Source organism: Coloeus monedula (assembly GCF_965178545.1).
Source record: "Coloeus monedula genome assembly, chromosome: 1".
In the NCBI taxonomy this organism is placed as follows: domain Eukaryota; kingdom Metazoa; phylum Chordata; class Aves; order Passeriformes; family Corvidae; genus Coloeus; species Coloeus monedula.
In genome coordinates, this window is record NC_138781.1 from 127,346,860 (window position 1) to 127,370,916 (window position 24,057).

Here is a 24,057-nt window from a genome sequence, read left to right on the forward strand (position 1 = left end):
GGACGTTGCATCTCCTGAGGATGGAGGACTCCCTGCCCCTCAGAGGAATTGTGCCAACTGCTTCTTCTGCTCCTACCTGCCAATTTAAGGAAGGGCACTGAGTTTAAAAACTCTGTGGAATGAAGATCTTCTTATAAACAAGCTTGGTGCACCTGCAGAAACCATCAACTAAAGATGGAGAATGAAACAAAGACAACATTATATCAAGAATGTGAAAGTACTTAATTGCACACGTAGCTAAAATTTAAAATAGCCTAAATTTGCAAGATAACTTTGTGCTGTTGAGATTTTATTGTTGTTTTATTCCTTAGTGATTATATAGATTTTCCATCAACAGTGCATTCCATTTCCATCTTAGTTCTTAATAGTAACAGGCAAAATGTCATTTCCATCCCAGGACTTTCAAAGGCATGAAAAGAGGTTAAGGAAAAGTCTCACCTTATTCCTAATCTGCTGCAAGTGCAGTTCCTGCAGAAGAGGGTAATCTTGTTCTCAGATGACATATGCTTCCATTTCTTCTCTTGTATAGGGTCTGATGATTTTGCAGCCACTGGGTTGTCTGTGGCTTTCATGTTACCCACAGGAAGACTAAACTACCAAAGTAATTTCCATCAGATCAGAAAAGAATTTGTCTTATTATGTGCAGATACAGTTGTAATTACTGCAGGGGAAGAAGGAGGACATGGGGCTGGGGAAAGGAGTGGAATTGGCTGTTTTACTAATATGCAGAATCACAGAATGGGTCAGGTTGGAAGAGACCACAGTGGGTCACCTGGTCCAACCTCCCTGCTCAAGCAGGGACATCCCAGAGCACGTTGCTCAGGGTTGCATCCAGGAGGTTCTTGAATATCTCCAGTGAGGGAGACTCCACAACCTCTCTGGGCAGCCTGTTCCAGTGCCTGGTCACCTGCACAGTAAAGAAGTACTTCCTCATATTCAGGTGGAACTTTCTGTTTCTGTCATCAGTTTCTTGGCATCAGTTTCTGTCCATTGCCTCTTGTCCTATTGTTTGACACCATGTTCTGTAATTACTAATTTGTAGTAATTGTCAAACCATGGGTTTAGGCACCAGTAGTCCTCTAACACTTTTAAATGCTGTAAAGATAAATACTTATAAAGACAAAAGCTATAAAAATTTACTGAGGACTGTGTAGGACCTATACTCAGTTAAGTAGATGAACACATTTAAAATGTAATGTTATGTAATTATTGAAAGTTCTTCCAAATCAAAAGCATCCACAGCCCATTTGGGCAGGTTGATTACTGTGTCTGTCAAATCCAAATGTTCAGGAGCTGCTCAGTGATAATGCCCCCAACATTCAAATCTAATTATAATTTAGTAATTTATTTTACCTCTAAAATCTGTGAACTGGAGGCTTCTCAGGTGACTCCAAGAGTTACCTGAATAGCTAGTTCATGTTGTGGTTAGGAATGCACAGAAGTGACTCTGACTTCATAACCAACAAAAAAGATATTGATAAGAATTTTCAAAATTAAGAAGCTGCTTGGTTTTGCCAGTCTAGAAGCAAGATAAAACTACTGGAGAAGAGGCATCTTGGGTAACCTCTACAGATGTGACAAACTACCACAGTTCCCAAGGGCTGAGAAGCAATTCCTCCAACTGTGCACATCAGACTGCACACTGCCCTCACTGGACCCTGCACACTACTTATGGAGCTTGCAGAATTTAATTTCACAGGACTGTACACCAAGATGACAGGGGTCCAGCCTCTTGGTTTATTTAATGTTCCTTGGGAAAACAAGACTTCATATGGCATATGATTACCGTGAAACAGAGCCATGATATAAAACCAGAATTTTCAGCTATTTCAGCTGGGTATTTTCAGACAGTTCTCTCCTTAAGGCATAGTTGTTTATTACATGCCAAATATCTATGACAATTATGAAAGCAGCTTAAATGTTAAATATTGATATATCATTTTCATATTTCATTTGTAGCAAACTACAAATAATTCTGACTCAAATGGAGTCTCACTTCTGGAAAACATTGTATGTCAGCTTAGTATGGTAATGCAGGAAGCTTTTCCCTGTGTACAAAGAGAAAATAAATCCTTTGTGGCAAATGCATTAAAATTCTAGGTATTTTTCAGGCTTGGTGATACCAACCAAAACTGAGAACTTTTTATTCTGCACAACAGGCATCCCACTATTTTGCTAGACAGAGTAAGAAGAATTTATAGCAACACAAGATAGGAGTTATGTATTATTTATGGTTTTGTGTAGTAGTGATTTGGTAGATAGAAGTTTTCTATTAGTGTAAATAGGCTACCAGTAGTATTTTTTCTCATGGGAAGAAAATCCTTTGCTATGAATTCTCACCTGAAAGGGCAGTTTTAAACGTGAATTAACATTAATGGAATTAACAGTATTTGTTTTATAACTTAAAAGTAACTTCTGGTTGAAGAAAGAAATTAACAACAAATAAATAAGGAATAGCATTAATCCATGCATGTTATCCCAAAAAACTAATCCCACGAAACTGTCCTGATAACTAATAACTTCAGCACTGAACTGTAGATTTTAATTTATCTAAAAGCTCTCATGTTGTTACTTTCACTGATCTAAAATGCAGTACATATTTTAGGGGCAATTTTAATTTAATTTTCCAATTCCACCCTCAACAAGTTAGACTACAAAACATTACGTGACTAACATCTTGAAAACTGTCTGATTACAAAAATTCAAAAGGATAAAATGTTGAAGAACTCAATTTGTCAAAGAACAACCATGATCTTGCAATTCTGATCTCCTCCCATTTAGCGTGGGAGGAAAATCCTGTATTCTGTAAACATAAACCAGTAACATAGTAATGACAGAGAGATAGATCTCTTTTTTTTGTTTTTTTTTTCTTAATCTCAATGACCTTTCTCCCATAGAAGAGAAATTGCACAATCTACATTTCAGATGCGACATATGCAAGGCTTTATTTCATGACATATAACACTTGTTAAACTGTAAAAACTCCCTGTTCTTTTCTCTGTGCTGCCCTAGTGATGACACTCAAGCTTCACAGGTGACTGATAATAAACACAGAATCTACTTTGTGCTCTTTCCTAGCTCATCCAAACATCGAGCCACACATGCAGTTCACAGCACTGGCATCTTCCCATAAAATTACCACTTAATAAAATAAATTACATTTGAAAAGAAATCCAACTCCAATCCAGTTCATTATTTGTCAAAATCCTTCAAAAGTTGGAACTTTGTCTAGGGGGAAAAATCCCTAAAGCCTTTTTTTCTAAAGCTTTAGTCTGTATTTAAAAACAAGCATCCTAGTTTAATTTCCAAATCCACTCAATTTTTAATGAGTTCCTGCTATTTTTCTCTTACTCCTGCTATTTTTGTCTTACTCAGTTGTTGAAATTAAGTTTATAACACAGCTTCAACCCTTAGTTTTTAGGTAGGAATAGTGGTACTTCTCACTGTGCTTTTGTTGACTCTGCAGTGACTGCAGTTTCTCCCTTGAATTACACTGCAACATTTGAGACCTGACAAAATAAAACTAGGAATACAAAACATGGACTAAAAAGTTACCTTTTCTGCCTCACTATGTTCTTTGTCCACTTCATTACACAAACCAACAGAGTTAGGCAAGTGTTGGGATCACCCTTTCAATGGTCAAAGTAAAAAGAAGAAAGGGAAAACAAACCAAACAGTCACTACTTAAATTTAGGCCTGTGAAATAAAATACAGTGATAAAACACACACAGAAGCAACCCGTTTTCCAGACTTCCTACCGTTAATTGAGAAATGCCTTTTGGATATTGTGTTCAACATCTGTTGAATATAATGGCACAGTGAATCCTGATGGTGAATCCTCCTTTCTTCAAGTTCAAAACCAAAAAGGAATTTCATGTCTTGTGGAAGGGACTTCTGATCATTGTAGATGCACAGACTATTTCATGTTGGGGACCATCAGAGACTCCTTCAGCAGCTTATACATATGTAAATGATGACAAACCATAATGCAGCATGACTCTTCTCATTGCTTACAGTTAATAAAGAATCTGGTAGTTTTTATGGCTTAAATCAGCAGTTCAGCTTAAAATTTGAACCTCTATTACAGAACTACCTTTCTAAGTAAAAGGAGTACTATGGGACACTTGAAGTTTTCAAAATATCCCCAGCAGGATATCCTTGAAGTACCCTTGGAAGTATCCTCTTCAAGCCTGTTCAGGAAGACCATGCTTTTTTAGTACTCAGTGCTGAGAATTATGGATACTTGTAATTCAGAGCAGCACAGATATCTAAACACTTAACTCTATTAAACTCTTCAGAACTATGAAAAAACCCACCACCTTTAATTTTACACATTCAGCTTCACAACCTATTACCCAAATATTAATTACATTAGCATTTTGCTCACCATATAGTATAGCCATGAAAATGATGATTCTGCATATGAACACTTCCTCTAAGAAGTCATAAATCAACAGAAACACAGGATTAAAAATTTTCAACTTTGAAATTTATTTAGAACTCAGGGGTTAAGCGTGGTAAGTTTCCAATTGTCTAATAATAGCATACCCATTTAACTAGCATGGAAATTGCACTAATTCCCCCTGCCCCCCTCCCCCTTAGAAATCTGGTTCATTTTAACAGACGGTGGTTTTGCAAATAGTGCACTCTAGGCCACTACTGCAATTCCTGAGTGTTCAAAGCTACTGTATAATACATTAAGCTGAAAGAAAACCAACAAAATTATTATTCAGAGCTAAACCAGCTATTTTACCTTACTGCTGAAGTACAGAAACATAAAATGCAGTGTATTTTAACAAACTCAAGGAAATTGTTTTAGAATGCTTAAAAAGGGGAAGAAAGAGGAAAAAAAAAGAAAAAAACCCACCATTTTAAAAAATGACATCCTTTTTGCCTTAGTTTAAAACAAAATAATTTTTAGCCTCAAGTCATTAGCCTCAAGCCTATTAAAAATGGCCAGTGAACTTAAGACTTGCTCAGACTGATATGTAGTTGTGACTAAAATATCCATGTTGGTATTCCTTGTCCTTTTAGGGTATTCCTAGCGGCTCTAACAAAAGCAGCATAACAGGGTATCTCTGGTTTATCATTCTAGTGCTCTTGAAAATGAGTTACTAACAGCACTGGCCAGAGTGCTTACACATGGAATTTCAGACAATCACCCTACAATGCACTTCAGCTTTACCGTGCAAAGCCAATCTAGTCATAAACATCCCCACATCAAACACATTAAATTGTGCCAAAGTTTGTGATGTGAATAAATGTCAGCTAATCTATCAATACACTGACAAATGTCAGCATTGTTTAAGCCCAAAATAAAATTTCATTTGTCAGAACTGACCTCCTGCATGGGCAGACTGCATAGTCTATCTAAGTAACTAGTTTTCATCCAGGAAAATCTCTTCCAAGTCGTATTTATGTTGACAAACAGGTTTAGAGAGTTTCAGCCCTCTAAATTAGCTGAGAGTTAAAACATCAAGGAAAAGGTTCCACCATCAGTTGGTGGGATTTTCCCATGATAGACCCAATCACTTCTTGATCAAAACAAAGCTGAAGCAGTGGCGGCTGGTGGAAATGCTAATTACATTGTTCTTGCATCATTTCTCATGATGCATTATTCTCATTTACAGATGATTTTAGCAGAAGGGTTCTTCAGGCAGCAGCTGAAAAAAAAGCAACTTCTTGTTTCAAGTTGTATGTTTTCTTTATGGAAACTTGTTTTGAACAAAGAACTAATAGTACAGGCAACTGCCAGCAAGAACTACCAAGAGATAATGTGTTCCACTCTAGTATTATGTCAGTGGCTTGCCAATCCTTTTTCCCCTAAAATATTTGTAAAAACATTGGAAATATCTATGAAATTTAAAAAACAGCTCCTAAAACATCTGCTTAATGTCCTTTCCTTCAAATATAAAAGACCTCCACATTTCAGGGTCTTTTGCTATGGGTGCAAGGGAGAGGTTGAGAAAGAGGTAAAAGGTAGGACAACTTCTATCTTTTCTGTTGTTATGTTACAAAATTTAAATGACTACTACTCTAGAGATTAAATACAGACTTTACATAAACAATCAGAACAATGGAAATAAACCATAACTGAAGCCATAGAAAATCCTTATCAGGTCAAGTGACGGTATATTAAGAACAACCATATATGTTATATAGAAGATAATATACACAGATTTTAACAGTTATTTTTCCCCTTAAAAGTCACTGTCAGTAGAATCACAGTCTTACTGTACAGACAAGTGACCGGAATATTTGAAATCACTAACGGGGTAAATTGAGGTTATAAAAGCAAAATGTTATCAAGTACACCTTTGCACATGTCTATATTATGACTTAAATTAAAAGCTTTAAGCATTCTCCTACACACTCCACTTTCAACCTAAATGGAATATCACTGACAGTATATAAAGAGGGCACTTCTAATCTAGTTAGTGTAACTATGCTACAGGACAGCTATCTTACAAAGGAGATTAAGTTCAGATGTTTAGAAACGTTAAAAATAAGAGAAAGCTAGAAACGCTAAACAGCTACTCGAATGTAACTATAATTATCTTTTAGAGACTATTAGACTAAACTGCAGTATTTGCTACGATCATTGTATTAAAAGAAAGTTCTACCACACCTAAAGGATAAGGCATAGCCATCTACTAATTGGCATATTTGTTTATTTGTCTCAGTTTGTGGAAAGGTCCTTATTTGTGTAAGCAGCAAAACAAACTCCAACTGAATGATTGCTATATGCAAAAGAATTGAAGGCAATTGCCTCTGCAGTGAACTTTACAGTTCTCAACAGCACACACGCAACATGCTATCTGAAAAAAGTTACTAACTGAACTACATGTATTAAATACTGAAAAAAGTTTTACATTTTTTATTATAATTTATTTTATTTAACAATCTAAGAAGTTTGCAGCCATCAGAAGTTCCAGTGCAATTTCGGGTGCAATTGGGAATTCAGGAATCTCCGTAGAGCTGTTAGTATAGCGGACCTTGTAGGTGAAATACATGCATACTTTGGATAGGACATGGGATGGGATCTCTCTAAAATTGACCTCATTTGTTTCATTTTCTGCAAACTGACCTGTAGAAAGAAAAAGACAACATAAAAGAACACCAAACCACAAGTCAAAATCTCAATTCACTGCCAAATGAAGTAACTTACCATATTAATACAATGCATTCTCAATAGACCTGCTTAAGTCCCATATTCCAGGGTACTAGATTCTTCATTGTAAAGCAGGATGTGCCACATTCAGAGCCCTCAAGAATACTAAAACACCCACCATTGTGAAATGTTTATTTAGGCTGCGGCCTATCAACATTACTCTGAACAATTACACCAGAAATTCAGGTTTACTTCCAATACAGCTGATAGGTGCTCTAAAACTGTAGTGTGCTTAGCTCTAAGAGGCATCAATCCAAATTTCTAGCTGTCTTATCCAAGGAAAAAGAAGGTTTCTAGACGTTTCATATCTGCATATGCACACTTATCAGTAGTCCCTTCTATGACTCAGTAGCTTTGAATTCCTCAGTTTCAGGCAGATTTGACAAGAGGGTTGAAACCTCAAAGATGCATTAACTTGATAAGCTGTGAAAACACACAGCAGGGACAGGGAAATTCTAGTTGTACTGGAGAGAAGTTTACATGCAGTACAAGTTTATCCCTATTAGATATTAAAGAATTTATTAAGAATTCAAATCTCAAAACACAAGTACATTTGAAATTAGTTTTCTATAGTGCCTATAACCATGAAACCTGGATGATGCAAAGGTTAGGATCCTATGGTTAGTCCCACAGGATTTCTTTTATTTTTGTCTCTCATTCCCTCACATCTCTGGACTTTCAACTCATTAAACTGAAAGACAATAAAAAATACTAATATTAACTCCACATTTACAGGAGACTAGCAATGTTTAGTTCCCACTATTTCTGAGGGCATCTCCTAGCTACAAAGCAGAATTTACTAATGTCTACACAGATTTGTGTAGAAATATCTGCATGCACTAAAGCCAATCTGGCTTGAATTTTAGTACAGGAACAGTTGGAAGCAAAAGAAGAAATGTTAGCATATTGGCCATGTCACAGCACTGAAACTGAAGACTTACACATCAGTGAAATTATGACCTACTGAACTAGACAGCAACAGTACTTTTCCTTGTGACCCATTTATCTTGTTAGTATTTATACAAAATATTCTTGACTGCTGAGTCCTTTACAGAGGCAGTTTCTAGCCCTCTAAGCAGGCTACTTTGCCTTTTATTCCTTCACACTGAATAAATTCAGAGCAGGTCTTGTAACTATTCTTCTTCTTAGATGTCTGGGAGGCTGACATGGACATAGAACACTTACTACATATTTTGAAATGCAACCATTAAAATGACAGCAGAACATTGCACTGAGAATTTTAATTGCTCAGTTTGCCCAAGTATTATGAAGTAATTAAAAAATATATTAAGCCAATAGATCTCTCCAGTAATTCCCCTCATCAGAATCTAGAAGAGAACATAAGAATGACCATATTCAGTTCCAAGCTCCATGTAGCTTCTGTCCATCACTCAAGTGGACAAAGGTAAGTGCACAGAATAAAGGTATAGAAGAGAGAAAGCACTTGTGCTAACTTCTCCCTGTTCTCTCCCCACCCTTTTGGTCTTCAAAAATTAGTCCAGATGCTTCTTAAACCAGATATAGTCTCATATATTCAGTAACACGTGAGGTCCTTCCCTCCTGTAAGTTTATCTACCCTCATCTCAAACTTTCATCGTTAAGCTCAGGAACTCCTTGCCATAGGATGTTGTGAACACATGAATTAACCCCAGTAGGCAGCAAAGCACCACACAGCCACTTGCTCATTTACCCCTGCTGCTGACAAGGGAAGAGGAAAGGAAGAGTAAAAGCAAGAAAACCTGTGGGTTGAGAGAAGAGAAAGGAAACAAAAAAGGATGCAAAGGTAATCACCACCTCCCATGGGCTGACTGATGACCAGACAGTTCCCAAGCAAAAGATGGCTTACCTTCCTTTCTTACACCTCTCCCTTTTTTACTTTGGAGCAAGACATTATATGGCATGTAATATCTCCTTCAGTAGTTCAGGTCATGTGTCTGGTCATGTTTCCTCCCAGCCTCTTGCACACCCTCCCATCTGGTCATTGGGTGGGGAAAGAGTGGGAAACAGAGGAGGCCTGAACAGTGTGCAAACACCTTTCAGCAACAGCTAAAACAGAAGTGTGTTACTGACTCTGTTTTAGTCACAAATCTAAAGCACAGGACCATGTGACCGGCTATGAAGAAAATTAACTCCATATAGAATACCAGAAGTCCTGCCATGGACATGGCAATAAAGAACTACTGGCTCTTGTTCGTTCTGAACTTGCCAGCTCCATGTTTCATATAATACCCTCAAGTTCTCACACCATGGGGAACTAGTAGCAATGACACTGTAAGATCACTAATTCCCCAAAAGCAGAGCCCCATTTTAAGTCTGGAACCACAATACCCCAACAGAGATGGGCTGTTCTGCTGGAAACAGGAATTAGGCAGGACGTGGAAAAGTTATCAGTTACTCGAACTTTCACTTACTGCATGATAAAAATTCAAACTGTCCAAAAGTGAAAGCAAAGAATGTAAAGGTGCTAAGTCTTCTGTACCTACCCGGTCCACTCAACATTGCTTTTATTGTTCCTGATGTTAATGCATGCTCTCTTTTTACAATGAACTCATGGCCATCAGAGGATATTAACTTCACATACATAGCATCTGGGCCCTCACACCCACCGTATGTTTTCTCTTCTCCATCTATAATGGAAAAAAAGATAACAGTTTCAGAACACAATATACTGATTCACATCACTAAAAATGCAAGTTGCAGTCTTTCCTATGACTAAGTTTGCAGACTGAAAATACAACGAGAAATGAGACAGAAGCATTTTACATATTTGAAGATGACTTTTCTGAAGTAACCAGCAATCTGGTTTAAAGTATTTTTGCAAAACTTGGAATTTTTTAAATTAACATCCCTTCATCATCACATTGTGACATGATTTCTAAAATCTACACAGGAATGAAATTTTCCTTTAGACATTCTCAAGTGAATTGAACATGCTACTGCTTCCTTCATTTAAATCTACAGTCATATCTATCATATTAACACTTGCCAACAGTTAACTAAACACATACCTGATACTGAAAAATATAGGTGGCGAGGAAAAAAGTGCTTTCTGAAGCACTGGTAAGAATAAAAGCAGTCAATACTCCTGCTTTGAAGAAATGACATGAAATAAGATTCATCCTCCCTTACTGCCCAACCAGACCCAGAACCATACAGCATCACTGCACACCCAGGTTGTGGCCTTTGGTAGAAAGCATGGAAAGTGCCAAAGCACTAAACCCACAGAGATTTGAAAATTCTCCCCACAGCAGTTTGACTGTACTTTTTCTGTTTCAGTAAATCCCTGCTCTCTACTTTGTTTCTCCTGAAGTCTTTATCCCCCTTTCCTTTTTGTTCCTTCCTTTTTGTATCCCAACAGTGCTACTTTTAAAAGCTGAATTACTGTTGCCAGTGTAGCAAATAAAACACTCCCCCAAGCAAGTCGCTTTGTGAATTCAAGTTAAAATTGAATTATTATGTAGTTATCGCCAATTTTAATAAAGTATTGCAATGCCAAACATGCTATAATACATTCAGAAAAAGTATAGATAAAATCACAATCTGTCCAATCCCGTTTCATTAACCAGTCATTTGTTGAGGCAGAAACAACAGTTTCAGACATGTAGTCATATCACACAGTGTAATTTATCAGAAATCAGTTCCTATTATGATCTCTGAGCCAGAATTCAATAGGCTGACCTTAGTTAACAAACAAGCAAAGAATTATTTTAAAAAGTAGATAGTGCACTACATAAAAGTTTAGTGTTATAAAAGCCTAAAGGTAGGCTTTTCCTATTTTATTTATTCCTATTTTAGCATGTATATTTTCAGGACTATGCACATTAAGCAAGTGAAATTTTTTGTTAGAATAAATACACCCTGAACAAGTCTTCCAATAAATTAACAGTCACTTGAGAAAATTCTCCTACAAAACATTTGCAGGAAGTTCCACTAACTTTTGAGACTACAAGAAAAAGTGACAAGATCAACATTTAAAGTCTTAGAATCCACCTCCTCTACCAATATGAGACAGAAAATGCTTCAAATCATAGGAAAACAAGAAACACTCTAAGATTGTGAACTTACCCATTCTCTTCTTATTAAAAAAATCGTTTCTTTTCAACTGCAGATTTTGCAATAGGAGAGTCTGGAAAAACACAAGTGGCAATATGTCAAGTCAGCAGTAGAATTCTCAAAGCCCCCTTTACTTATTAATCTTTATGTTACCATAAACACTCTTCCAAAAAGAATATGATGATACACAACATGCAATGTTGATGAGCAGTATGTTTTGAAAACAGGAAGCCTATGAAGTTATCAATGGGAAATGCAAACCCTCGACCTTGGCACCTCCAGTACTGTCTGGAGGCCGACCTGCTGGAAAGCAGCTTTGTATGAACAGACCTGGGGGTGCTGGTGGACAAGTTGAACATGACCCAGCAGCGTGCCCTTGCAGCAAAGATGGCCAACAGCACCCTGGGCTTTATTTAAAAGCATTGCCAGAATGTTGAGGCAGGTGATCCTGCCCCTCCACTCAGCACTACTGGGACACACACCTGGAGTGCTGGGTTCAGTATGACACACTGAACGGAATCCCGCAAAGGGTCACAAAGATGACCGAGGGATTGAAGCTCTTGTCATACAAGGTCAGGCTGAGAAAACTGGGGTTGTTTAGGCCAGAGAAGAGAAGGCTCAGGGATCAGTCTAATCAGTATGCACTAAATACCTGGCCTTCAACCTGTCCTTCACAGAAGATTGACAGTTCCCAACACCACCATCAATATCACCTAGATAATCTACTTCAGACATATAATGCAGGTATTCACATGGTAAGTTAACCAGGAGCTTTCATATCTTATATACTGATATGCAGCTTGATGCATGTGTATTTCTCCATGGAAAGGAAATTAAAGAGTTACAAAAATGGAAGCACTTATTTACAAAACAAATCTGGCATGTTCAGATACAACTTTTATTTCTTTACCCCAAACTGCATCTCTGCTGTGGAAAGGAAAACTTTGGAAGAGAAATTCTACCCACCCACCTGCTATCCTAAAATTCCTTTCATATCAACAGCCACTCTGCAAACATTACCCAGTACAAATCAATGATACTGCTGTGTGCCCACAGATTCAGGAAAATAGCACCAGTGATTCTGGGTGATCTCCCAGCTCAGGGTTGAGGGCAGTCAAGAGATCAGACCACAGCCCACATTTGCTCCCTCCTATGTTTCCAGTAAAAGTTTAGCAAAAAAAATGTTAGCAAGCTGAGGAAGCTGCAAGATTTGGAAGAAGTACTACAGATACCTCTTTGCTATTGCTGATTGCTTCACTTCTGCACAGCACTTTGATGGTAGTTTATTCCATCTCTCTTTTTTCATAGCTACAAATATCAAATAGTCCAAATGTTTCCTGAAGCTTTCAGAAGAAGGCCCTTTGTTATGTACACCTAATGAAACTACACACACATAACCAATAGCTTTTAGTTGTCTGAAGAGAAATGAGCAAAAATAATCCTCCGTTTACATTGCTACTTTCTTTGAAAATTATCCTGACTTTACAGAATTATCTTTAAAAAATATTTTCTTTACCACTGGTATAAGGAACATCTTAACCTGTACTCTTGCAGGTGAAAAGTTCCTGAATATAAGGCACATTGAAGAATGTTTTCTGAGAGTTAATTTGTGTACGCTGTAATACAGATTCCCTAGCATGGAGTGTTAAATGCCTTCATTATTTTCATTAATTCCAGGAACTCATCTAAGAAAATTACATTTAGGTGCTGGAACAGTTAGGGCCCAAAACTGATGGGATCTTTCACCCAGCAGTTTTTGTAAATGGAAATCAGGCATCTTATTGGAGAGTATCTGTTGCTCAGGAACTGAAGAAATATCTCACATTATTATTTCTACTTTGCAGAAGAGGATCACTTGTACTACCTCTTTTTCTAGCCACAAAACCATTTGCTACATTCCAAAAGAGTAGTGAAACTGCCTATGATTTACAAATAATAATACTTGAAAAAAAAAAAAAGCAACACGGAAGTGATACCACTCTTTGAAAGTGTTGGTGATGATAAAATACGCCTTTACAATACAAATAATGCCACTAAACACAGGAATAAAGGCTAGTTAGTGGGAATGAAGACATACTAAGACCTTGCAAGGTAAACGCATAACTTCAGGAGGCTCATACACTGAAAGATTGAAAATTGAGACTGAAAAAAAGTCTACACAAAAAAAAATTAGCTGTCACAAAAATATACAATAAGCATTTTAATAAATCAAATGTGCTGTCATATGATTAGAGAGGGAAAAAATATAGTAATTAACAAAGAAGAAAAAAATTATCAGGCTCAGAGGTCTGAATTCAATTGTACTAAACAGTAAAATAGGATAAAAATGCAGCAAGCCTTAGTAGTTTTAGGGCATGCTGAACTAATCTAATATCTAAAAAATTCATCAGTCATTTTCCTTGGGAAAAAGGAAACTCAAATAAGATGCAATCTGGGCTCAGTGTATCATCTGGGGTTAAAAATATGTGAAGAGAGGTAATCTTAAAATAAGAAAGAACCTTTCTACAAGACTACCAGAATACAGTAAGGTGTTGCAAACATAGAGCAACTGGACTAGAAAAGAACTACTAGTTCCTCAAAAAAAAAAAGTCAAACTTTTTTTTAAACAATGCTGCCAGAAAAGCATAGGCAGATTTGGATGAGACAGAAGTGGAAAGCATTGCAACAGAAGCGGAACAAAGCGTAACACAGACAAGTGACCAGTCTTGAAAAACTGCATACTACAAGCCACATGAAATTAAGGCATATGAAATCCAAGATTCCTTGGAGGGACCATTACAATCTTCTTTCATGTAGTCAGGGCTTGTTATTTGGGGGGTATAGTCATTCTGTGGTCAACTATAAACTGATGGAGCTCTGTGGGGGCAAAAGAAAAAAGAAGGGTGAGGGACAAAGAGGCAAATGCACATTAAGGATTCCTTTGCAAGAGAGACAGGGAATATTAACAATGTTACACATGAGCAACAGTTTGTCCCGAATACCACACACAATTCTGAAGCCCTGTTTTCAAGAAAAAGAAGTTTGAAATACAAGAACTACAGGAAGGACCTACTGATATGACCAAAGAGCCTGTTTATAAAAGAAAAATTAATCTTCCTTATTCAGCTTAGCAAAACTGGAATGAAGATAAATGTAAAAATTCATTAAAAGGATAAACACTGTCGGGAAAACTATGCCAACATAATACCTCAGTTTAAGTTCAACAAATGAACGCAAACACAAAAAGGGATAAAATTTATAGTGCTATTCCAGAATCCAAGTTTGGCTCTGAATATAGAAAACCGCAAACATTCTATTGCCAAAAGTAAAAGTTGCAGAAAAGCCACCCTGCTTTTAAGAAAATGATATAATATGTTTCCATATATGATGCATTTGACAGGTTAGCAAGGGACACACTGAGTTCCACTCAGTTTCCATTCTGATGCAATAAGATGTCATTAAAAAAAAAATTCTGAATACTATTAGCAGTACAGATTTATTCCTGACATAATAGCTAACAGCAGAGAGCCCAGAAAAATCAGAGAGCCAATGCAACAAATGAGGAGAAAGGAAAACAATGACATTCAGGAACCCTGAAAAACCTAAAAAACCAGTAATGGTTCCTCTTCTGGATCAGGAAGTGTTCAGTCTGTCATGACATTGTACGAAGATCAGAACATTGTCAAAGCCAGAAAAAAATGCACACAGAAAATAAATCAAAAGGACATAGAAATACCTCCCACAAAATCTCACTTGTGCACACAGGGAGTAAAAAAGGAATACGGAGGGAAATTTTCTGCACAGTTTTTTTAATTGACAGTGGCATGGCCTTAGGTTTTAAATAATAGGTCAAGGAGAGTCAAGCAACCTTGTATGTTGTCTTCCATGAAATTATTTTCTCTCAGTGTATTTCCAGTGTAATGTTTATTACAAAACATATCACTATATTTTACTTCTACATATAATGAAAGCAGCATAAATGACAAGACAATAGGAAGAAAGAGACTGAGATTTCTGAACATGCCTAATAACTATCTATATTTTAATTACTTTTCCACATTTTATAATTGCCTGTTTGACTTCACCAAGACTACACCAATGCAGCTGTCAGGAAGAGAACAATCCAAGTTTTGTTAACGTGTACTTTCTATATATTTTTGACTTGACTATTTCAGACTCCTGCAAAGAACCACTAATTTATGCTGAAGTACATTCACAATTCCATCTGCCCTTCAAGAAGCTTACGTGGCATTACCATAAGGTAGCTCAACTCCCTGACTTTAATCTCAAAAAAGCACATATATTAGGTATTACTGTTTTCCTGTTTTGCCTCCTTAAAAAAAAAGGCAAAAACTGCATTTATTAAGAGAAAGTTTACATAAAAGGGATATGCCCCTTTTTAATCAGAGGAATATACAATACAACTAAACTAAATTTTCCAACCACTCTAAAAAGGATTTCCTGCTGCACAAAACATAAAATTGTCATTAGATATTAGGAACTAAAAATTGCCACAAGTTGCCAGAATATTTACACATACCAGGTACAATATAGTGAAATATCATAAACCTTTAAACCATGGCAATTAAGCCACTTAAGGTCAATGTTCTTGTTTCCCTACTTTAACTTCTTTTTCTTACACCTCTAAGAAGAAATAGGACGGTGTAGTGAGTTTAGTCTGATCTCCTTCCTGCTTCTCTGGACCATCAAATGCAAGAACAAAACTGAAGCATGTCCACAACCATCCCAGCTCACTCCCAAAGCTGCATGCTCATCTCTCAAATCTGCCAGAATTTACAGAATATCATTTCTTTGTATGCCTTGTATGCCAGTGAGAGGAATAGGCACTAATGTAGCTGAACCCACTCGACCACTGCATGGCTTCCAGAACCCCACTGCTCTGTTCTCATTAGCACAAGAAAACTGAATCTATGCAAACATTTCAAGCATTCAGATTCTTTGATCCCACAGGAAAACCCTTTAAAAACTCAGATTCTGGTTTAAGGAAATTCAAATGGCTTCCAACTAATTAGCTGCACAACTTTTGTATGCTTCAGCTGCTGAGACTTGTATCCATTTCTGGAAAACATGTGGCAAATAATACAAAGGCCTTCACAACTCCTAGGTTTGTTTAAAAGCCAAACGTGACATTTTTTGGTGTCATTTATATATCAGTAAGAGTTCATCAATTACCAAAGGCTGCTGTGTGTTATGACTACAGCCTCCTACTGTTCAATCCTAAATTCTACCCTATCCTGTATAATAACTTGTTTAAAAACACCGCTGGTAAGTTCAGCATTCATTGCTCAGCATGCATCAAAAAATAATTAATGAAAGGACCAAAGCATATTTAGAAAAAACATGAGGAGAAACTGGTACAGCAGGATTTCCAAATCAGCTGATTCACAACTCCAGTACTCTCAGGCTCTAAAATTCAAGTTTTCTGGGACACAGTGGAATGTGACAGGAAGGTATACTACACATAAATGCTAGTTGAGATAAACAGGAGATGGGGTAGGATAGCATGCGTGGAGCACCAAAGACCTTAGTTAAGATTTCTTTTCCTATCTAAGGAAACTTTCCTTTTCAGTGATCCCTCAGAAAGTTTTAACAAAAAAACCCCAAAAACACGGGCAGGGGAGTGTTACTGTTTTCTTCCAAACATACTAAAAGCCCTGTACTGTACAGCTCTTGCCCATCAGGTGGAAAAGGCTGCTGGCATAATGCAAAATTTTACAGGGCACGTATTTCTGCCCTCTTGTTATAGACATTCACCAAAAACTACTGTTATGCAAACTACCCCACAATGAAGATAACTAAATCCTGAACCTTTCTAGGTGGCAAGAGACTTGTAAAAATACACCAAAATTCCTTAAATTAATCTGACAAACTCCATACTTTTATGACATAACTTAAGGATTTCTTGTAACACACACGAGAATTGTAAAAATACAGTAAAACATCTGAAGCTGAGTATCCTTGAGTGTGATGATAATTTATGTCACTACAATAATATTAAAACAACAATATTAAAAGTCTTCACATTAAGACTATGTGGAACTATCTAAATCTGTTTATCACCTGCTCTGGTACAGAATAAAAAAAGAGAAGAAAAAAATCTCAAATGGCTTTTCTCTGACACAACAAGGAAAAATTGAGTGCTGAAGTGCTAGAAGTTTCTAAAAATTATCTTAAAGCTCCCAGTGGAAATGTTAGCAAAAATTTTACTGACATAAACATTTTATTGATATAACTTAAACTCATTAAAACACTGATCTCAAGGCATAAGCTGTGTGCCACATATGCAAAGATGTGGCCAATGTACTACAAGAAAACTAATAAACACTTATTCCCCTTTGAAGTAACTCTTCAGTTAATAAAACATTATTTCTCCCCCAACAATTATTTTGGTTCTTATTACAAAAGCAGAAAATTTGGAGCATGTAAGGGATTATTCAGAAATAAGTGCACAAAGTGGTTTTTATCGTAAAGGTCTCTTGCCTGCCTGTTTATCTGTTTTTCTGGTTTGCTTCCAAAAGCCATCAAAGCCAAGTAAACAAATGGCCTGCGACTATTTAGGTCTCTTCAGAACTCAAAGCTTAACTTACAGTCTACAGTACCAAACATATTTAGAAATATTTAACAGAAGTTAACCGAATTGGCTGTCAAAGCAAACTGCTAGCTGCACCCTCACCTTTTCACTCATAAACGTGAAGCCCTCAATAACTTACTAATGCTCAGGTTCCCTTGTATTAAAGCAGAACCTCCCTCTGAGGAACACACGGCACTCAGAAGCTCATTTCTGTTGCTACAAGTAGGTGTATTGCCCTTTGCTTTGCTTACATTCGCCGACCATTACAGCCAAATCCCTTGAACCAGCACTTCTCACCTTGGCAAAACAACCCCTGGGGGCGCATCATAAATTTTCTCGGCCTTAACTTTTCCCCTCGCTCTACGGCTTAGCGTAGGAAAAGGGCAAACGTCATTTATGGCAGGAGTTTGGGGATGATGCTCAAATCCAGCACTGCTCCAGAGAGCCCCTTTTCCTGCGGCGCCGGGATTCCAAGGAGAACGTTTTGGTGGAGGAACGCGTCTTTCGCCACCACCTCGGCAGGAGAACCCCGGCCTGGCACCGCCCCCCGCGCACCCCGCCGGCCCCCGGCGCCGCTCCGGCCCCTCCGCCCGGCCCCCGTTCAGCCACCCCCCCCCCCACCCCCCGCCAGGAGCGGGGCGAGACCCGCTGCCCTCCGCGGGGCCGGCTGCGGGGGCTCCTCGCTCCCGCTCGACGGGGCGCCCCGCCCCCGGGGTGTCTCTCGCAGCCCCGGCGGGGTCTCTCTCCCGCGGCCGCCCCTCACCCGTGGCCGCCGCTCCCTCCGCCCCGTTCGCAGGGCCGCGGTGTCGGCCCAGCTGCCTCCGAGCGCTTCCGCCCGGGTCAGGGGCCGCTTCCGGCCCCCCCCGCCCCGACCGTGCGACGGCCGTGCTCCCGGCATGCCGTGCGCCCGGAGCGGTGCGTGCTGGGGCGCGTAGTTCCCGGGGCATCTGCAGGCCCGCCATGTCAGGGCACGGGGGTGTCGGTCAACAGCAGCTTAACATGAGCGAGCATGTGCCCGGTGGCCCGGCAGGCCAATGGCATCCTGGCTTGTATCCAGAGTAGTGTGGCCAGCAGGCCCAGGGCAGTGATCGTCCTCTGTGGTCAGCACTGGTGAGGTCGCTGTTCAGTTCAGACACCTCAAGTCTTGTGTTCAGTTCTGGGCCTCTCAATTAATGCACGACATCGAGGTGCTGGGGGGTGTCCAGAGGAGGGTAACGGAGCTGGTGAAGGTTCTGGAGCACGAGTCTTATGAGGAGCAGATGAGGGAGCTGGGGTAGTTTAGCCTGGAGAAGGCTCAGTGAAGACCTTATGGCTCTCTACAACTACATGTAAGAAGGTTTAATAGATGGGGTTGGCCTCTTCTCTCAGGAAGGTGGCGAGAGGACACGAGGCAATGGCCTCAAGCTGCGCCAGGGGAGGTTCAGGTTGGACATCAGGAGGAATTTCTTCACAGAAGGGGTGATTAGATATTGGAATGGACTGCCCAGAGAGGTGGTGGAGTCACCATCTCTGGGGGTGTTTAAGGAAAGACTGGATGAGGCAGTTAGTGCCATGGTCTGGTTGACGTGGTGGTGTTGGGCCACAGGTTGGATTCGATGGCCTCAGAGGTGTTTTCCAGCGCAGTTGATTCTAGGATTCTGTGGCTGAGCGGCTGTCATAGGTACGGGAGACGCTGACGCGGGGCCGCAGCGCTGCCGGCAGCCTGGCGGGGGCGCCGCGGAGCCGGCCGGACCCTTCCCGCGGGCGGAACCGAAGTGCGGCGTGGCGGCGGCGCGGCGGCGCTGCCGCTGTGGCACCGCCCGTGGTGCTCCCGGTGCGGCCGCGGCCCCGCCATGCTGCCGCTGCTGCTGCTCCGGGGCGCCGCCGCCCCCGCCGCCTGCCGCCGCGCCGCCGCCTCCGCATGGCTGCGGGGCCCCGCGCACCCCGCCTGCCGCCACCGGGCCGTTCTGCTCGCTGCCGCCGCGAGGCCCCAACAGGTTGTGCGTGGGGGCTGTGGGGACCGTGTGTGGGAGCGGGAGGAGCGTTCCCGCTGCTCGGGGAAAGGGCGGCGGCCCTGAGATTCGCGGTTTTGCCCTTAGAGGATTTTGAGGAGGAAAGCGAGGTGCTCCCCGGGGCGTACCTCCTCTGTTACGCCCAGGTGAGACCCCACCTGGAGTGTTGCGTCCAGCCCTGGGGCCCCCATCGACCTGTTGGAGCGAGTGCAGAGGAGGCCACCAAGATGATTGCAAGGATGTAGCATCTCTCCTACAATGAAAGATTGAGGGAATTGGGTTTGTTTAGCCTGGAGAAGAGGCGGCTTCGGGGTGATCTAACTGTGCTCTTCCAGTACCTGAAGGGAGTCTACAAGAAAGTCGTGTAGGGGAAAGGGACTTTTTACAAGGACATAAAGTGCCAGGACGATGGGGAACGAATTAAAACTGAGAGTAGATTTAGCTACTCTGAAGGAAGCTATTTAGCTAATCCAAGATATTAGGATAGAAATTCTTCGCTGTGAGGGTAGTCAGGCACTGGAATAGGTTGCCCAGAGAAACAGAGGATTCCCCAACCCTCAAGGTGTTCAAGGCTGGCCTGGATCGAGCTTGGAGCAAACTGGTATAGTGGCAGGTGTCCCTACCCACAGCAGGGATGCTGGAACTGAATGATCTTTAAGGCCCAGTTCAACCCAGGCCATTCTATGATTCTGTGATCAAACAGAGACATGATGAGCACGGGTGCCGTAGATGTCTCCCTGCAAAGCTGTGTGTAAGTCGATTGCTGCCTTAATTCTCAGTAAGGGGGTTGCAGAGATTTAATGCTAACATGGTATATTTACATGGAAAGTTATTAAAACAGGCAGTATATTAGTTGGAGTTTGTGGCATGCTTTGGAGTGTAACCTAAGTTTAATCCCTAGTTTAAAACGCTGGGGGTGGGTTCAGGGTAAGGAGAAACTTTCTGTGGGTGTGTATATGTACATATATGTGTGTATGTGTATATGGATGGTAGATACAAGCTGTAGTACTCGTGTTCCTTAGCCATGTACTGGTTTTATCTTTCAGGTTACATCTTTTCAAGGAGTGGCTGGTCGCAGCCTCAGCACATCCTCCCCTCATGATCACCCAGAACATGGAAGATTAGTTTATAAAGGAAATTTGGCAAAGACAGTGTTAGGTATGTGACTTGAAGTGGTTTATATTGCCTTTTTTTGTTGTTGCTCTTTCAACAGTGTTTAGGAACTTTAAAATGGAACATTAAAAGTGAGCATTCTCCTTTCCAAGTTTGCCAAAATCTGGATTGTCTGTACAGCAAAACAAATAAAAAAGGTGGTAGTGGTGGTGCTTGGTTTCTGCTTCTCTACTTGAGTTTGCAGGGAGTTCTTCTCATTCCTCTAACCCCTCAGCCTTCTTTGGCTTCTCTTGCAGCCCTTTGGGTGACTTACCCAATCCAGTAAGCAGTGAAGATGAGCTATAACTGCTGTTTACATTCTGTGTGCATGGAAGTGTTCCTGAAATGCTTCCCAGGCAGACAGGTATTATGATGAAATGCTTCATCCGTAATAAGACTTCTCTAATCTTTCTTTGTCCAGTTAATGTTACAAAGACCCAGTGAAAAATAAAGCCACTGGATGTTTTCTGATACACATCTTTGAAATGTGTCCTAACACACTTATTTGTCACAGCATCTTGGGCTCCTGGTTCTCACGGTGGCTTAAGGACTGTGGATTGTCCACAGCACTGGCTACTGTATTTCAAACCACATGCAAGATGGGTGTGGAGTACTTGTTAATATTGAGTAACTCAGGGTTTATGCATGGTGAGGGACCAAGATGACTTCTTTGTAATGCACACTGAATGTCAGCATTAGTTGTTGATGAAGAGAGAAATTCCTTGTCTGCCATATCTTCAATGAGTACCATTACATGTGTCCATGAATGGAGTCAAGTCTCATTAGAAATCAGTTTTCCTACCTGTGAAGTAAAAACTTCATATGTGTGCATAACAGCTAAAAACTGACTGCATCACAGAAATAGAGCCAGCTACGAGCTTTGATAAACCCAACATGAACATACAAACAAATCAGAACAGCAGCAATGAGACAGGGTCGAGCTTTCAACAGTTTGTCTGTGAGCTTAAAAAAAAAGAGAAAAGGGTTTTCAGTAACTGCATCAGTTCAAGTAATGGCATTGTTATGTGGAAGAAGAATAAATGTAATTGGAGAGAAAATTTTGCTCATAAGAAAACTTTGCTTCATTTTCTGTTTTTTTTCTTTTATGTAGGTGTGAAGTTTTTCTCTTACTCCACCAGCATATTCAACCTGTTCATGATGCCCTACATCATGCTCAAGAGTGGTATTGGAGTGGAAAGTCTGCTTGTCCAAGCTGCCTTTTATGGGTTGATTGGGGTTTTTACGTTTGTAACACCGGTTACTTTGCATATCCTTACAAAAGGTTACGTGATCCGACTCTATTATAAAGATGAAGTGGACACCTATACAGCCATTACCTACAATGCCATCTTGGCAGAAAAAGCAACTGTTTTCCATCAGAAAGATGTAAAGATTCCAGACATCACAAAGATGTTTACAACATTTTATGCTAAGACAAAATCAATGCTTGTTAATCCTACACTTTTTCCAAATCCTCAGGATTATAACCATCTCATGGGCTATGACAAATCCTCATTTTTTAAATTTGAGGAATTAGAGGAGGTAAAGGAAGCTGATGAAAGGAAATAATTTGAAGATAATGTCAGTATCATTGTCCATAGTGCAGTACTATATATGTGAAAGAATGTAAAAATCTATTACACTTGCTTAAGTATCAGGTAGCTGGAGTTTTCCTTATGCATTTTGGAATGTATAAAAGGAGACGCTTCTTAAAAAATATTACAAACAATGTGAGGATTTCTTTAGAGTTAATGACATAAAATACAGTAAAAAAAGGAGATGCTTAGACCTGTCTTGTGCTTGTTTATTCTTGGTTTGATTTTTATTGTTAGTTCTCCAGACACCTGTAAAACACCTGAGCTGTGTGGCAGTCTCACCATCTCCATGTCAAAAGAAGCCATTTGTAACAGACAAATCATCAGCACTCATTACCTATCAAGTATGTAGTTAGGCTGTTAAGCCTTAAATATCAATTGTACTTAATCCAAAAATACCGGGCTTTTTGTCACGGCTGGTGGTGCTATAAAGGGAGTGAACGTGGCTTTCCCTTCCCTTCCCTTTGTGAGACCATCAGTAGCCAGGAGGAGTCTCTAGAAAGCAGACAGGTATTCTTGTGAATTCCTGCTACAACCTCCTCCTGAAGGAGGGGAAAACATGAGAAGAATGGCTGTGTTGCTGTGATCTCTAGCTACTCAAAGCTACTCTGAGGTTTCTTAAAGTCCCACTCTGAGCTACCCTGTCCCCAAAGGTGGAGAGCAAGAGGCTCTTCTTGGGCACAGGAAAGCACCGTGGCATAAATTTCCTCTGTGAGCATCCCACTGACAACAGGTGCTGTATTTGAATCAACTTAAAGAACATTCTAGCAGCTAGCGGTTAAAATGCATTCCGTCAGAATTTGTGTAAGGTGGGGAAGCAATTGTGCCTTTAAAAAACATACCTCTTGATTTTCAGCACTGCAAAGAAAGCCACCTTTCACTGAACTTAAAAGGGAATCAGGTCTTTTTGTGGTACTAGACTGGTTCTTCTCCCTTGAGTGTGTAGAGTTTGGATTTATATTTTTTAGCCCAAAGCACATAAACTGACAGATACTTGTTTTCAAAGACTGAAGGGCCTAAATATTTTGAGTCATAAAAACTACTGAATTGAAAAAAAACCCCAAAATTGAAATTAATCCTTCTATGTTAGCAGTATTAAGAAAATATGCTTGCTACTAGTCATCCTGATCCTCCAAATAAAGAAAAAATTATTATAGTTAGCTTTCAAGATGTTTCCTAAGTTATAGCTGAAAAACTATATATTTAAAAGTCTAAATGTCTTCCAGTACTATTATTTCAATTTCTTTTTGTAGGATGACACTACAGATGATATTAAACCAGTGGTTTTGAATGTTGCTTTTCTGATTGCCCTCAATGAACTTGCTGAGTAATCAAAAAGCAAATCATCCCATCCCAATATTTTTGAGGCATTTCTTTTGTGTTGGCACAGCTATAATTTAAAAAGCCTTATTGTATTTCATTAAGCCAGTATCATTTCATGGGTAGCAATAATATCTGAATAAAATTTTCATCAATTATATTGAACGTGTGAGGTTCAAATTATATTGAACAAGCAATTCTGAT

The 24,057-nt window shown here is 39.7% G+C and overlaps 2 protein-coding genes across 4 annotated transcripts; one reads left to right on the top strand and one right to left on the bottom strand.

Annotated features, from left to right (window-relative positions):
* Nucleotides 1–6,863: 6,863 nt before the first annotated feature.
* Nucleotides 6,864–18,678, bottom strand: ELOC (elongin C). Of its 2 annotated transcripts, none has more exons than XM_082296941.1 (4): nucleotides 18,559–18,678; nucleotides 11,237–11,297; nucleotides 9,655–9,798; nucleotides 6,864–7,087 (listed from the first exon to the last, which is right to left on the bottom strand). In XM_082296941.1, the coding sequence occupies exons 2-4, from the start codon at nucleotides 11,238–11,240 to the stop codon at nucleotides 6,897–6,899; spliced, it is 339 nt and encodes a 112-aa protein (XP_082153067.1). In that variant the 5' UTR covers nucleotides 11,241–11,297; nucleotides 18,559–18,678; the 3' UTR covers nucleotides 6,864–6,896. The 2 variants fall into 2 exon arrangements, with proteins under 2 accessions (XP_082153067.1, XP_082153068.1); XM_082296942.1 differs by lacking the exon at nucleotides 18,559–18,678 and adding an exon at nucleotides 18,093–18,298.
* Nucleotides 18,679–19,596: 918 nt separating this feature from the next.
* TMEM70 (transmembrane protein 70) lies at nucleotides 19,597–24,013 on the top strand. Of its 2 annotated transcripts, none has more exons than XM_082292676.1 (3): nucleotides 19,597–19,774; nucleotides 20,833–20,944; nucleotides 22,050–24,013. In XM_082292676.1, the coding sequence occupies exons 1-3, from the start codon at nucleotides 19,628–19,630 to the stop codon at nucleotides 22,505–22,507; spliced, it is 717 nt and encodes a 238-aa protein (XP_082148802.1). In that variant the 5' UTR covers nucleotides 19,597–19,627; the 3' UTR covers nucleotides 22,508–24,013. The 2 variants fall into 2 exon arrangements, with proteins under 2 accessions (XP_082148802.1, XP_082148803.1); XM_082292677.1 differs by having other exon boundaries at nucleotides 19,597–19,771.
* Nucleotides 24,014–24,057: the final 44 nt, after the last annotated feature.